This window comes from Octopus bimaculoides, chromosome 14 (assembly GCF_046866305.1).
Source record: "Octopus bimaculoides isolate indiv1 chromosome 14, ASM4686630v1, whole genome shotgun sequence".
Classification (NCBI taxonomy): domain Eukaryota; kingdom Metazoa; phylum Mollusca; class Cephalopoda; order Octopoda; family Octopodidae; genus Octopus; species Octopus bimaculoides.
Window position 1 is genome coordinate 26,214,026 of NC_142941.1, and position 16,895 is coordinate 26,230,920.

General features: G+C 37.2%; 1 protein-coding gene across 4 annotated transcripts in view; it reads right to left on the reverse strand.

Moving 5' to 3' along the window:
* Positions 1 to 16,895, reverse strand: part of LOC106879926 (exocyst complex component 4) — a 321,255-nt gene that overhangs the window by 228,645 nt on the left and 75,715 nt on the right. For all 4 annotated transcript variants that reach the window (XR_016244259.1, XR_016244258.1, XM_089362568.1 and 1 more), the window contains exons 13-15: positions 14,572 to 14,709; positions 13,530 to 13,601; positions 7,362 to 7,446 (exon numbers count right to left, since the gene is read on the reverse strand). Coding sequence is in view for 2 of the 4 variants with exons in the window: in XM_089362568.1 (XP_089218694.1) it covers positions 7,362 to 7,446; positions 13,530 to 13,601; positions 14,572 to 14,709 (295 nt within the window). In the remaining 2 variants the exon portion in view is untranslated. The remainder of the gene's footprint in view (positions 1 to 7,361; positions 7,447 to 13,529; positions 13,602 to 14,571; positions 14,710 to 16,895) is intronic.

Genomic DNA, 16,895 nt, shown 5'->3' on the forward strand with positions numbered 1-16,895 from the left:
TGGGGCTAAAAGCAACAGTAACATCCACCCTTAGGGGTCAACCACATTTAAATGGCAAATATACTTCACTTTATTGTGCAGTTACTGTTAATACCTCGTTCAGAGATTTAACATATATATATATTTATATATATATATATATATATATATATATATATATGATGCTGTCAAGAATGGTTAGTGAGAGCTGTGCGAGCCATGTACAGAGATGCTGTGAGTAAGGTGAGGGTTGAAAATGAGTACAGTAATGAATTCCAGGTAGAGGTAGGGGTTCACCAAGGCTCTGTCCTCAGCCCCCTCCTATTTATCATAGTCCTCCAGGCGATAACAGAGGAATTCAAGTCAGGATGCCCCTGGGAGCTCCTCTATGCTGATGACCTTGCACTAATTGCTGAGTCACTATTAGAACTAGAGGAGAAGTTTCAGGTGTGGAAGCAGGGACTAGAATCGAAGGGCCTTAGAGTCAACCTACCAAAAACCAAAGTCCTAATAAGTAGGAAGGTAGATAAAACACAAACCCCCTTCAGGTAGATGGCCCTGCTCAATATGTAGAAAAGGTGTAGGTAGTAACTCTATAAGATGTACCCAGTGCAAGCTATGGACACATAAGAGGTGCAGCAATATCAAAGGCAGGTTAACTAGGAAGTTAGTTTTTGTATGTGGCAGATGTTCAGGTGCAATAAACACTGTAAACAAACAGGAAACAACTTCTGTCTCATTCCAGGGAGAAAAACTAGAGGTAGTTGATAGCTTCCGCTATCTGGGTGACCAAGTTAGTAGTGGGGGTGGGTGCGCTGAAAGTGTAGCTGCTAGAATAAGAATAGCCTGGGCAAAGTTCAGAGAGCTCTTACCTCTGCTGGCGACAAAGGGACTCTCACTCAGAGTAAAAGGCAGACTGTATGACGCATGTGTACAAACAGCCATGCTACATGGCAGTGAAACATGGGCTGTGACTGCTGAGGACATGCGTAAGCTCGCAAGGAATGAAGCCAGTATGCTTCGATGGATGAGTAATATCAGTGTGCATACCCGACAGAGCGTAAGTATCTTGAGAGAAAAGTTGAACATAAGAAGCATCAGCTGTGGTGTGCAAGAGAGACGATTGTGCTGGTATGGACATGTAGTGAGAATGGACGAGGATAGTTGCGTGAAAAAGTGCCACACCCTAACAGTTGAGGGAACCCGTGGAAGAGGTAGGCCCAGGAAGACCTGGGCTGAGGTGGTGAGGCAAGACCTTCGAACATTGGGCCTCACCGAGGTGATGACTTCTGACCGAGACCTTTGGAAATATGCTGTACGTGAGAAGACCCAGCAAGCCAAGTGAGACCTAAATCCAAGGTCTCTGCCAGGGGTGTAGCCAGCCCACTTATGCATACCTTTCCTTCTTTGGCACTAAACTTCACTTGCGAAGACCTGTTGAGGCAAGTGAAATCGAAACCGAACTAAATTCGACGACTGGCACCCATGTCAAAGTCGTCTCCTTTATTGGACACGAAACTCAGCTTGTGAAGACTTATTGGGGCAAGTGAAAACGAAATCGGAATGGCACCTCTGCCCAGCGTCGCCTTTCTGGCACTTGTGCCCGTGGCATGTCTAAGGACTTTCGAGCAAGTGCGCCTGGACTGGCTGTTGTGTGGGTGGCACATAAAATACACCATTTGAGCGTGGCCGTTGCCAGTACCGCCTGACTGGCCTTCGTGCCGGTGGCACGTAAAAGCACCCACTACACTCTCAGAGTGGTTGGCATTAGGAAGGGCATCCAGCTGTAGAAACTCTGCCAAATCAGATTGGAGCCTGGTGTAGCCATCTGGCTTCACCAGTCCTCAGTCAAATCGTCCAACCCATGCTAGCATGGAAAGCAGACATTAAACGATGATGATGATGATGATATATATATATATATATATATATATATATATATATATATATATATATATATATATATTCATATATATTTTGATAGAAAAGATAAGACAACAAAAGAAAGAAAGAGACCTCAATATTATGTAAATAGAGAGATTTATCTGTAAATAATATGTGACAATTATTCGGTAGCCATGATAAAACTCAGAGTTTCGGATGTTGGGGCGGAAACCCACGCTGCCATATCTTCAGTTATTTGGCCATCAAAAAAAAATGCTATGGAAATGACCGTTAAACAAAGGGAAATTACTGTGTGATTGACCATTATTAAGACAAAAGAGCTATTAGAATGACCGCTAAGTGAAGGTAAGGTAAGGGAGTAAAAATGTCCATAGTATTTGCGTAAGCGCACCAATCCATACATGCACATGCACGTCCGCACACCCACGTACATGCACCTAAATGTATATCCTCATCCACCCTCACTTGAAACACACACATGCTCACCCACACATTCACCAAAATATATATACATACCCGCATACACGCTCGCACACACACACACGTGCGCAACACGCTCGCACACGTACACACGCGCGCGCAAAAAAAGGTTCATACACATGTCTATATACGCATGTGCACAAGAAAAAACAGGGCTAAAGGCAAAATACAGAAAAAATGTGTGTGCGGGTACGTGCATATATAGATGTGTGTGTGCGTGCATGCATGCAAGAATGTGCGTATGTAGACGTGTTTTACTCTTATTGCTTTTTGACACATTTTCTGTATTTTGCCTTTAGCCTTGTTTTTTCTTGTGCACATGCATATATACACATGTGTATGTATGCGAGCGTGTTGCGCACGTGTGTGAGCGTGTATGCAGGTATGTATATACTTTTTGGCGAATGTGTGGGTGAGCATGTGGGTGTTTCAAGTGAGGGTGGCTGAGGATATACATATAGGCGCATGTACATGGGTGTGCAGGCGTGCATGTGTATGTATGGACTGGTGCGCTTATGCAAATACTATAGACATTTTCACTCCCTTACCTTTACTCCCACCCTTCACTTAACGATCATTCTAATAGCTCTTTTGTGTTAATAACAGTCAATCATACAGTAATTTCCCTTTGTTTAACGGTCATTTTCATAGCATTTTTTTTGATGGTCAAACTGAAGAGATGGCGGCATAGGTTTCTGCCCAGACATCCGAAACTCGGAGTTTTATCATGGCTACCAAATAATTGTCACATATATATATATATATATATATATATATATATATATAATATCTTAATTATAATAATATGACAAACAAAAGAATGAATGAGACCTCGATATTATGTAAATAGAGGAATTTATCTATAAATATGCATATAGAGATGTATATGTGCATATCGAGATGTATACATGAACAATGATGCGTGCATGGGCACGTGTATGCATGTATATGTGTGTATGTTTACATATGTATAGATATATATGTGTGTATGTGAGTATGTATATATATATATATACACATGTGTGTGGATGTGTGTATGTATATGTATATATACGCACATTCTATGAATGAAGTTTTACTTTCTCCATGCCTATTAGAGTAACTTTCCTTTATTTAACAGTTTTTTTCATAGCGTTTTTGTCTTAATAACTGATGAGATACCGGAGCAGACTTCAGCCCTGGCATCCGAAACTCTGACTTTTATTATGACAACTAATTGATTGTCCTATTATATATATATATATATATATATATATATTCACACACAAAGTATGGAGGTTTAGTTCACAGGTGATCTAAGTGATTAGGTACGCTAGGTAAGTGCTGTAACGGATTACTAGGGCTTCAAGGTTATAGCCAAGACAGTAGTTATGGAGCCATTGTAGATATCCGATGCAGCAGATATATAATTGTTAAAGAGGACAACAAACATTAAGGCAAGGTAAACATCTCAAGTTATATGCAATATTATTACTGGAAAAAATTCAAAGTCTTACAGCTGTTTCTGGATGTCCCCGAGTATGGGATATTCCATCATCAGAAACAAATAAGGAAAAAGAGAATGGTATAAATTAATGAGATGTCGTCATCTCATCAATATATACCATTCTCATTTTCCCTATTTGTCCAGAAACAGCTGTAAGTCTTTGAATTTTTTCCAGTAATAATATTGCATATAACTTGAGATGTTTACCTTGCCTTAATGTTTGTTGTCCTCTTCAACAATTATATGTGTGTGTATATATATATATATATATATATATATATATATATACATATACACACACACAAATGCAGTAAATGTAGGGCATCCTACATTTGGAGCACCACCAGGAAAGTGCACATTTGAATAAAAGAACATGTGTGCACAGATATTTCAAAAAAAAAAAGACACCTAAAAAAGTGTCAGACCCAGGATTTTAAGGTATTCATTAGAGCCACTCAACACAACAGGTTCAATCTGAGAATCATGGATGCCCACCTTATTAACCAACTGAGACCAACCATTAACAACATGAAGGAACTACCAATGAGTTTTCTATCCCTCACTGTTCAGAAGAATGAGTTATAGAGCTAATATAGAAATATAAGGTAAAACTGCAACTTCTTTTTTTATTTTGTTTTTCCATTTGTAGTTTACTTTGTACCTTACACAACAAATCTCTTTAAAGTAATATCATACAAAGCTTCACTAAAACTATTCTACTTTAATGTTAACAATTTAAAACTACTAAAGTTTCTCTAAGTGTGAAATTACAGACCACGTCCCAAAATTAATGGTCATATTTTGCAATGTCCCTAAGTACAAAATCTCGTAACTAGTAGCTGTAATGCAGGGTATGCCCGTAATAGTCACAGTTACTTTTTAATCCCAGAGCAGAACTATGATTCGAGGCATTCCAGCTACAATTACCCCGTCTTTTTGTCAGACATAGTGTATCTAAGACTACATTATCCAATGCGTCTATTTCTTTCTTAATCCCTCCCTTCAGAGACTTTATCCAATGTATTAGACAATTTTTCAGCATAAATTACAAAAGAAATATAAATTACAATTATGCTGAGTTGCAGTTACCAATTCCTTGGACACCTCTAAAAAACATATAACCAAGACCACATGATTCTGACTCAGTGTTTGCTCACAAGTCATAGAGGATGGCTGCATCTTCTCAAATCTCACAGATGTAAGTAAATTAGTATTTTTTTATCTAGTGTTAGCAAAATTTTTATTTATCCATGCCAAAAATTAAGCATATTGAATACTGAATTCTTTAAAAATTTACTCAATATATGTTATTTACTTGTATTTAGACATAAATAAAAAATAGTTTTACTTTTTTATCCATGACTGAAGGGGTTAAGATGGTTAGGTGTGATATAAGGGAGATTTAGCTGCTATTTCTAGAAGGCCGACCAACCAGATAGAAGCTTTTCATTGGTTTGTCATAATAGTAGAGGGTGGTATTTAACAGAATCTCTATAGCAATAGTCAAAAGACTGTGTGGTAATTTAGTTATCACATTCTAAGTTCAAATCCTGCCAAAGTCAATATAGTATAAAAAATTTACAACTGAAGTACTTCAGTTGATACAATCAACTGGCCATATGTATATGTTAGAAATAATGATAATGGGCTCAAATTTTGGCACAAGGCCAGTAGTTTGGGGGTAGAGGGCTAGTCAATTACATTGACCCCACAGTGCTCAACTTTTACTTCTTTATCAACCCCAAAATGAAAGCAAAGGTAACCTTGGCAGAATCTGAACTCAGAATGTATAGATGGATGAAATGCTGCTAATCATTTTGTCTGGTGTGCTAAGAATTCTGCCAACTTGCCGCCTTAATAAAAACAATAATAATAATCCTTTCTACTAAAGGTACAAGGCCTGCAAATTTGGGTGAGGGAGCTAATTGATTACATAAACCCCAGTATTTCAGTGGTATTTGTTTCATCAACCCCAGAAGGATGAAAGTCAAGGTTAACCTTGGCAGAATTTGGACACATAACGTAAAGATGGACAAAATTTTGTAAAGCATTTTGTTCGGCACGTTAATGATTCTGCCAGCTTACCTTAATAATAATAATAATAATAGAGAATATGAAGAGAGTGATGTGATTGCAATAGATATTTTATTGGTTTGAACAGCTTGCCTGTCTTTGTTGAGTTCAAAATGGAAAGTGATACAAAGAAATTCAAAATTATAGAAATTCAAATTCAAAAGTTTGAACAAGGGCAAGAAACAAATTAATTGTTGTTGAGGCAAAATCTTAAATGTGCTTGCATTTTTGATGGATCAAATAAAAACTTCTCTGGAGAGTTTCCAATGACCAGTTCAAATGCATATGCCAGGACAAAAAGATCACAATCATATGTGCCAACTTGGGGATTAGTAATATGAACTTGTTGAACTGTAGGAATTATGTTTGTGGTGAGTACAGCATTGTTACTTGTGTTGTCAGTTCCTGTGGTACTGATAAGTTGAAACTGTAAGAAATATCTCCAAAAAAATTGGTCAGCATAACAAAATAATTATTCCTAGTGTGATGAATGAACAGTGTGCAGTGTGGACTGTATGTTAGAAATTCCCTGTGAGAAAAAAATCATTGGTTGTATTGGAATTTCAGGAAAATTTTCCGACATAATTTTCAACCTGGTGTCCATAAGTTTGTCACATAACAATTTTTCTTTCTTTTTCTTTTTGCCAATTGTAAAATTGAAAATTGAAGACTGATGATGTCATTCCATCAAAGTGGAATGTAGGTTACCCTTGTTCAAACTTTTGAATTTGAATTTCTATGTATCACTTTTCATTTTGAACTTGACAAAGATAGGCAAGCTGTCGAAATATCATTCAAACCTTGCATTGTCTGTTTACCTTTGTGAAGAGTTACATCAATCCTTTTAAAATATCAATAATAATAATGGCTTTTAAATTTTGGCACAATTCCAGCAATTGCTGGAGGGGGACAAGTTGGTTACATCAACCTTAGTACTCAACTGGTATTTATTTTATAGACCCCAAAAGGATAAAAGGCAAAGTCAACCTCAGTAGAATTTGCCAAGTGTGCTAATAATTCTGCCAGCTCTCCTTAATAATGTCAGTTTCATCACCAAAGGCAGGACATTATGGATCACTTCAGTTAACATTATTGACACCCCTTTCTCAATTAAATCCTTAATGTAATAGAAATTCAAGGAGTGAAAAATCAGAATTTGCCTTAAGGCAGAATTGAAAAAAGATGTTGCAAGTGAGATAGCAACTACAGTGGTGTTAAGACACTGGAAATGGAAAAACTGTGAAACGTGTTGTGTAACCTCTTCAAAATCACATTTAATCAGGTAGACTTCCCTATAACCTAAATATAGCTGATCAAATGTGTATAGAACAACAACCACCAAGTCATGTAACCTGTAACATACACTGTGTTCTGGATCCATGCAACACACTCTACAGTGTAAATGTGCTAGTGAAATGAGAAAAATAAAATATCAAACCTGTAATGTTGTGGGCTCCAGGTTTGCAAACAAACTGGTGTTTAGCATTTTCCATCAGGCCATCTGTTCCACCAATTAATTCAGTCTACAAATAAACAAATGCAAATTAACTAACCCAGGATAATATATATTATGAAGCAACTGGTTTAATTAACATCAGTTTAATTAAAATATATTACAGAGGGAGATTAATGACAAAAACCTTTCATGCCCAGCTACTAAACATTATACATCAGCAATAGTAATGCCTTAATGGAGTGTTTATGTACCCTCTGAGGACATAAACATTGGACTGAAGATATGCTTCCTGATGAATCAACACTGCTGCAGGTTTTAGTATGCCAGCATCATGTCAGGAGGCCTCATGGAAAAAGATACGAGGAAAAATATATAGTATTAACAATGAAACACTCAGTCAGTCTAATGATCTGAGGTGCTGTTTTCATGTCTGGAGCCATTGGTTCATATATCTTGGATTCTGGGACAACTATAAATGATCAGAAGTACCTGGAACTGTAGAAAGACAAACTGGAAATGCATATGTGCATACGTGGATGTGTATCAGTGCAATGTTCAAGTGTTAATTGTTTAGCCTTAAACAGTCCCTTTTTGGCTCCCGCATAACCATTCTTGTGCTTGTCGATTGGATGCTTTAAGTCATTCAATCAGACCTTTTCCCACCACAGCAAAAAATGTAGTCTGTTTGAGCCTACAAGTGGCTTTAAATAAGAATGGTTTTTGAGTTTAGTCAGTGAAGAGATAAATGTTAGCAGAATTCCTCGACACCATGTTATGTGTTTTTCCTGCATACACCATCAAGAAGCATGATGAACCTATGTATTTTATTTGACAGAATTATTCATGTTATACCAGTTTGCTGTATTCTCTTTTAGCAGCAGAATAAATGTGGCAGCCAACTTCAACTTTTCTTTGTATTCTCTTAATGTTATTCATCCTGACTGATATTAAATCAGAAGATATAATATTACCAAGGCTGTAGCCACATCCATCCATTCCACAATGCTAAAACTGGTGACCCTGACTCAGGACTTTTTGCAGCAATATTTGTCCAGCTACTGATTAATGCCATCTTCAATCTAACGTAGTGCCACTACATCAGTTATGCCTGTAGAAATCTTTTATATTTTTTAACAGCAAAACTGGTCATACCTGTCAATTACTGTTGGTCTCTATGTTTTAACATCATCACCTTACATGTAAGACATTTTTCTGGTTGGAAAACTCCTCCTCAAACCTGTTTCAGCTGGTTTTTTTTTTTTTTTCATTTTCCAAGCTACAGACTGCAAGACCATTTTTACATGCATTTATTACTTCTTACTACTTCATCCATATTTAGATAGCGTTGTTTGCATTGCCTTTCACGAGACATGGCAGTCAAATCTGCTACTGGGATTTGTTGAGTTAAGTACCTACCAATTTTTCTTTTTGGTACAATTTATTTCTGGTAACTAACACAGTGTGGCATAATCTCCTGTTGATTCTGAAATTTCTAATACATTACCATTGCAAACTGCAACATTGTTTGCTTCTCCTCCATTTAATGGCAACTCGGCTATCTCATTTTCTCAGCTAGAGGCCAATTTTGCTGCCAATAATATCACTTCTGATGTATGACAGTCACATTCATTGGTCAGTGTTTTGCCTCCGGCCTTAAGCAGTGGGGTGAAAGACGTTATTACAGCTAATGTGCATAATCCATTGTATCCAACCATGAAAGCTGAAATTTTGTGGTGTATTTCTTCTTCTAAGCAGAAACGCTACCATCAGTTGATGTATAAAGAAACCCTAGACAATAAGCATCCTTTGCAGTTGCTTTGCCAGATGCAGGATTTGGCTGGAAGTAATTCCATGGAAGAAGATATGCTAAAACAGTTATTTTTCTCTCAACTCCCTAGTAATGTCCAAGCTATTCTGACCACCATCAAGGAGCATAGCTCTACCCAGCAGTATGGCTGATGGCATCATGGACATTTCTTCTCCATCTTCACAGTTTACTGAAAATTCTCCCACCATTTCTTCTCTATCAACGGAGTTATCCTTTTTTCTGCAAAGAATACAACAGGAAGATCCAACTGCTTACTGAGCAAGCCTCTTGACTGCAGTTTCCTTCAATTTCTCCATGCTCAAGACTATGAAATCATTCTTTTTCTCACCCTCGAATTTGTTCTTCTAACAGAGGCAAAATGCAGTATTGTTGGTATCACCAACAATATGGACTGTGTGCTCACAAGTGTATCTCACTATGTGTTTTTCCTTCTTCAGTGCAACTACAGGAAAGCATGATTCCCAGGGATTAACTGCAGCTACATCTCTGGATATGTCATTAGAATGCTGCGTCTTTATGTCCACAATGCCAACTCTAACCAACAGTTATTAGTCGATACTGGTGCTGCATGTAGTGTCTGGCCCATGAGTTTTATAACTGATTCATACCAACCATCTGCCATTACTTTACAGGCAGTAAACCATTCACTTATTCTTACCTATGGAGAAAGATCATTTACCTTGGACATCAACCTTCGCAGACCATTTCAATGGGTATTTATTATTGTTGACTTCCATACCCAATTCTTGGTGCTGACTTTTTACAGCATCTCCATCTGTTGGTTGATTTGAGGAATAAGAGACTAATAGATGTACAAAGTCTTCTTTCTCCTCAGGGTTCATCTTCAAGACCTGCTACTATTAGTCCTCTATTTTTTTATTCCATCTCCTTCAAATGTTTTTCGTGAACTTTTATCAAAGTTTACAAAGTTAACTCAAACTGTGTTTCATAATAAATCTCCAGCACATTCTGTCATGCATCATATTTTCACTAAGGGATCCCTGTGGTTTCCGCTCCCTGGCACCTTGCCCCAGATAAACTCAAAATCACGTAAAATGAATTCTGTCATGTGCTCAACCTGGGAATAATTTGTCCTTCCAACAGTAATTGGTTTTCTCCGTTGTATCTTGTTTTAAAGAAATCAGGAGACTGGTGCCTGTGTGGAGATTATCGTTGTCTGAATGCTATAACAGTTCCGGACCATTATCCTATACCTCATATCCACAACTTCTCTGCATTTTTACGCAGCTGCTCCATTTTCTCTAAAACTGATCTAGTACAAGACTATAACCAAATCCTTGTTGAACTTTCCAACATATCAAAGACTGCCAAATCTACTCCTTTTCACTTTTTTGAATTTATGCATATGCCTTTTGGTTTATGTGGAGAAAATAGCTCTTTCTAGCAACATTAAAAATCAGTCAGTGAATCATGTCAAAACAAAGTGAACATATTTTTTTCATTACAGCTTACATACACACTATGTTTACCACTGACTTTTTATCTTATATATTTTCTAAAGACTCATTTTGAACTGCCTTTAACCATTTTCAGCTATTCTTTTTTAATTTTTGGCTATTTTCACATTTCATTTTTATTGGATACCTTTTTTACTCATTCTTTTTTCTCTATTTGATTGCATGTACATTTTTGTTCTGACCATTTGTTAGATTTTTTTTTTCTCATTCCAGTTTTCTTGCTGTTTTCACATCTTTCCCTCATGGTTATTTTTCTGGTTGGAGGGTAGTTGTAATGACATGATGTTAAAGTGTCAGTTGTTTAGCCTTAAATAGTCCCTTTTTGGTTCCTGCAAGGCTTTTTCTGCAAGTGTTTGCTAGACCATTCTTGTGTGTGCCAATTGGATGCTTTTAGTCATTCAATCAGACCTTCTCCCACCACAGAAAAATTATGGTTTGTTTGAGCCTACAAGTGGCTTTAAATAAGAATGGTTTTTGAGTTTAGTCAGTGAAGAGATAAATGTTAGCAGAATTCCTCGACACCATGTTTTGTGTTTTTCCTGCATACACCATCAAGAAGCATGATGAACCTATGTATTTTATTTGACAGAATTATTCATGTTATACCAGTTTGCTGTATTCTCTTTTAGCAGCAGAATAAATGTGGCAGCCAACTTCAACTTTTCTTTGTATTCTCTTAATGTTATTCAACTTGGCTCATATTAAACCAGAAGATATAATATTATCACATCTCTCCATTTCACAATGCTAAAGAGCAACATATACATGGTGCTCTTTTTCAAAGAGCAATGACTGTGCAAGAAAACCTTTAAAAGGTCAAGATACAACATTACAGAAGTCTGGAAATAGCTCTGATTTAAATCTTCTTGAAAATTTCTGGGAATACATAAAAAACAAAGTTGCAGGAAAACAACCACCAAGTACAAAAGCCTTAGTGGAAGCTATTAAGGACATGTGAATTAAAGAACTTTAACAGAAATACTGACAGACATGCTCTTATATCCAGCATATTCAAACAGGCATCTAGGCAAAAAGTGAACATACAAAGTATTAGTTTATAGTCCATTTTCAATCTGAAAACATGTCTTCAATACAACTAATGCTTTAAAGTGACTACTAAATTCTATTTGCCTGTTGTAAAATGTGACCTAGATTTTATTAAAAATTGTAGAGTGGTCTTTAACTTTCTACCATGACTGTATAGAAACATATGCGGTGGTATCAAAAAGTTCCTGGACTAGTTCAGTAGTGCACCAACAAATGGTAGCACACAGTTGTGTGTGCAGTGAGAGCTAGCAGTGACCTTCATGAGGCATTGTGCTGAGTGACGTTGTATTTACTTCGCAAGTTGTGAAGTTGCTTTTGTGATCATGTGTATGCTGTAGTCTGCGATTTTGTCATGAACAGGAAGTTGGAACACAGAGCCAACATGAAATTTTGCATTAAACTTGAGAGACATTGAACATGCTTCAGCAAGTTTAGAGTAATGAGGCAATGAGTTGTATGCAATGTTTCCAGTGGCACAGGCACTTCAAAAATGGAAGACTGTCCCTGGAAGACAATGAGCAATCTAGAAGACTTACCACAAGCATCACCCCTAGGAATGTGGAAAGAAATTATCAGCTTGTGCATGAGTTCATTGGAGGACAATCAATGACATTGCTGATGTTGGTCTGTTGTAGGCAATTGTAACATCTGAATTGAACACGCTGCGTGTCTCTGCCAAGTTTATTCTCTACCTGCTGACCACTGAGTAGAAAGAACATCACATCGAAGTCTGTCAAGATCTCCATTAGCATGCTGCTGATGACGCATCCTTCATGTTGAGAATCATCACTGGTGATAATAGTTGAATCTACGAGTATATTCCTGAGAACATCTCCACAACCAGAGAAGGCATGACAGAGCTGCAGCTCAATCAAGTGCATATTCATTATTTTTTTCAACACCTGTGGTATTGTGCATTGAGAATTCGGCCCTGCCTCTTCCACAGGTTCCCTCAACCGCTAGGGTGTGGCACTTTTTCAAACAGCTATCCTCATCCATTCTCGTCACATGTCCATACCAGCGCAATCGCCTCTCTTGCACACCACAACTGATGCTTCTTAGGTTCAACTTTTCTCTCAAGATACTTACACTCTGTCGAGTATGCACACTGACATTACACATCCATCGGAGCATACTGGCTTCATTCCTTGCGAGCTTACACATGTCCTCAGCAGTCACAGCCCATGTTTCACTGCCATGTAGCATGGCTGTTCGTACACATGCATCATACAGTCTGCCTTTTACTCTGAGAGAGAGACCCTTTGTTACCAGCAGCGGTAAGAGCTCTCTGAACTTTGCCCAGGCTAATCTTATTCTAGCAGCTACACAGTCAGCGCACCCTTCCCCACTACTAACTTGGTCATCTAAATAGCGGAAGCTATCAACTACGTCTAGTTTTTTTTCCCTGGAATGTGGCAGAAGTTGTTTTCTGCACATTTACAGTGTTTATTGTTCCTGAACATCTGCCACATACAAAAACTAACTTCCTGGTTAACCTTCCTTTGATATTGCTGCACCTCTTATGTGTCCATAGCTTGCACTGGGTACATCTTATAGAGTTTCAACCTACGCCTTTTCTACAGATTAAGTAGGGCTATCTACCTGAAGGGGTTTGTGTTTTTTCTACCTCCCTACTTATTAGGACTTTGGTTTTAGCAAGGCTGACTCTAAGGCCCTTCGATTCTAGTCTTTGCTTCCACACCTGAAACTTCTCTTCTAGTTCTGATCTCTTGTAATATTTGTTTAACATGATGCAAAGATAGAAGAGGGAGAGTAAACAGTTACAGTGGTACTCACAGGTCTGTGGTCTTCAATGTAACTATTGGTACTCAAAGCATGGATGGAGGCATCGAAGCGGAACAATGGCAACTGTAAATAGAAACAAATAATTTACAGTCATGTATGTATTTGTACACACACACATATATGCATATATACAAACAAGTCAAATAAAAATTTATTAATGCTGAAACAATGCAAAATGAAATACAAAAGTGAAGACAACACTTGAATTGCATTGTATTTGTATTTCTTTGATATTTCAAGATTAGGATCTCTTCATCAGGACATGGGTGATGGAATAAAGCTATTATTGTTGCTCAGATATGTGAGAGGGGGTATAACATGTGCAGACTGGTGTTGGTGTAATAGCCAATTTGCTTCATGTAGTTCTTGTCTGTTGCCAATTAATAAGCTGAAACCAGCATTAAAAAAAAGATAAAAACTACACAAAGCAGACTGGCTATTATGACAACACCAGTTAGTGCATGTCACTACCTTCTCCTGCATATCTGAGCAATGAAAATAACTTTATTCCATCTTGTACTGGAGGAGTCCAACACCCAAAATATTGAAGAAATACAAGTAATACTTTAACTATTGTCTCATCTTCACTTTTGTAGTTCACTGTTGTATTTCATTTTGCATTGTTTTGGCTTTTACAAGTTTTTATCTAATTTAATATTACACACTGCTTCACCCAAACTACTCTATTCTAATACATACATGCATGCACAAAGACACATGTACATATAAGTATCAAACACACCCACACGTACACACACAACCTTCACACATACAAGCATACACTCTACTGTACACATAATACTACAAACTATCTCTCTCTCTCTTTCTCTTGAAATACACACACATCATCATCACCACTATCACAACCACTAAACATATATGAAAGCAATAAATCATGTCTTCCACAACCCTCAGTTTCATAGATACATTTAAAAGTAAATTTCAAAGTCACTGAATAAAAGACAAAACTGTTCCCTTAGCAGGAAATCTATCACTAACACACAAAAATTGGATAAACAGATCTGCAGCTTACCTTTTTGGGTTTGGTAGGTTTCTTCTTGGAGAAATACATACCAATATCAGTGTTTGGCTCATCAAAATTGCTGGGGGCATTCTGCCGTGACGATGCACTGTTCTGAATGTCAAGATAGTCACTTAGCAACAGTTGTAGCTGTAACAAAGAATTTGTTTTAAGAAGTAGGTATGGCTATATATTTAATGAGATTGCTTCACAATCATATGGTTCTCCTACTACACAAGTGTCTCTTTCAAATTGGGCACTAATGCTCCCCATATTTCCTCTAATCATGCAAATACCCACACTATTGGACTTTCCCCACTCATATTGTCATGTATACACACATCCAAACTTCACTATTGCTTACCATTCTTGTGACATGTATAACAATATCATGTCTTTATCCACCTCTATCATTCAGAAACCACATTCAATCATCCTACTTACTTCTAGCCTGTCTTACTACTATAACTCCCAAACACATTTCAACACCAATACATAAAACTCTCTCTTCTCATCCTCACCTTTCCTCAGACACCTACTATTTTATTCCATTTCTAGATTTTACCTTCCTCTACAATAACCTTCAATCATATCTTCAAATTCAGAATCAGACAGACAAAAGAAAAACGTATTTCAGCAAATGTACAGATTCTGGCTCTTAAACACACAATGCACCCATGTCAAGATCTATTTGCACAATACCACTGAACTATCATCAATGCTATGCGCAAGTGAAATATGAAAGAAAACAGCAAAATCGTCAAAGAGATGCTTTTCTTCCACCAAAAGTACTTGAAGAAAATTCTGAGAATTTCTTACAATAAACATATCAAAATCAACATCTTAAGAAAGAAAAATACTTGTTGCAAAGACTGTATGATCCAGAAAAAAAAATGTATGTGGCTAGCTGTCATGTTCTGTAGTAACTAGATCATCAGCATCGAAAAACAGCAGTGAAGGGGATAGGAACAGGAAAAAAAATAAGACAAGGAAAACCAAGGGTCACATGGCAATGAACTTTTAACAGAAAACAATGATTGGCACTGGAAGAGAACTATCATCTTGGACATGATTGCCTGATTATAGTGTTGGGTGAATACAAGTCATGTTAGTGAAATATGAAATGTAGGAGCTTGTTGGATGGACTGCTCCTGTTTTTGGGTGATTGACAATATTTAATACCACCATCTTTGGTGACCTTTGTAGTCCACAATGTTGCAAGCATCCAGACCAAGTCTCTAGCTTGAAGAAGATATTCCCAGACAGTTTTCCCTCCTTTTAGACTTACAGTCTCAAAACAGATACTGCCTTGTCTTGGACACCTCACAAACATTATTATAAATGCTGCCCTGTCTTAGAGAGCCCACACAACATGGTTATAGTTGCTATCTTTCCTCCTCTTAATGACACAACTAAAATGAATTATAGAAATAAAGAAGAATAAGATTATAATACTTGAGACTACTGACAACATCTTCAGAGGTGAAACATTATTTTAGAATATTTATATCTACATCATACGTTTCTATCAGTTTGAACAGTCAATCATCATCATCTTATTTTTGGACATTGTATGTTTAGATTACCTATTTCCTATCACACTCCACTATCACTTAACACTTCTTGCAAATTACAAACACACCCTTTCTCTCTTAACAAAAGGTGAAGTTAATAGTTCAAAAATTAATATTTTATTATCACGAACAAGTCATGTCAGCCATTCTGGTATTTAATAACGAGGGTATTTACAGTGAAAAAGAATACTAAATTGATGCACTGAATTGAGGTTAATTTGAAAAGTCAGAGATTTTGTGCAGGTGTAATGTGCAAATACTTTTATTCTATTACTAGCTTTATTCACTGCACTTCAGTCATGCTGGGGCACCAGTTAATCATATCAATCCCAGTACTCATTTTACTGATCTCTATCAAATTGCTAGATTACAATTTTAACAAGCAATGCAATTTGATACACTTGTTTACACTAGCAAACATAAACACAGGCATATGAATATACATAAAAGTACCCACTACACTCATGGAGTGGTTGGCATTAGGAAAGGCATCCAGCTGTAGAAACTCTGCCAGATCAGATTGGAGTCTGGTGCAGCCATCTGGCTCAATATTCCGCAGTCAAACTGTCCAACCCATGCCAGCATGGAAAGCAGACGTTAAACGATGATGATGATGATGATGATGATGATGATGACGAGCTTTCAAAGTTTCAGTCTACTAAATTCTATTGGTCAATTTGAGGTTACAGTTAAAGACATATACCCAAGGTATCACACAATAGGATCAAACCCACAACTATACAATGAGGAAGTGAATTTCTT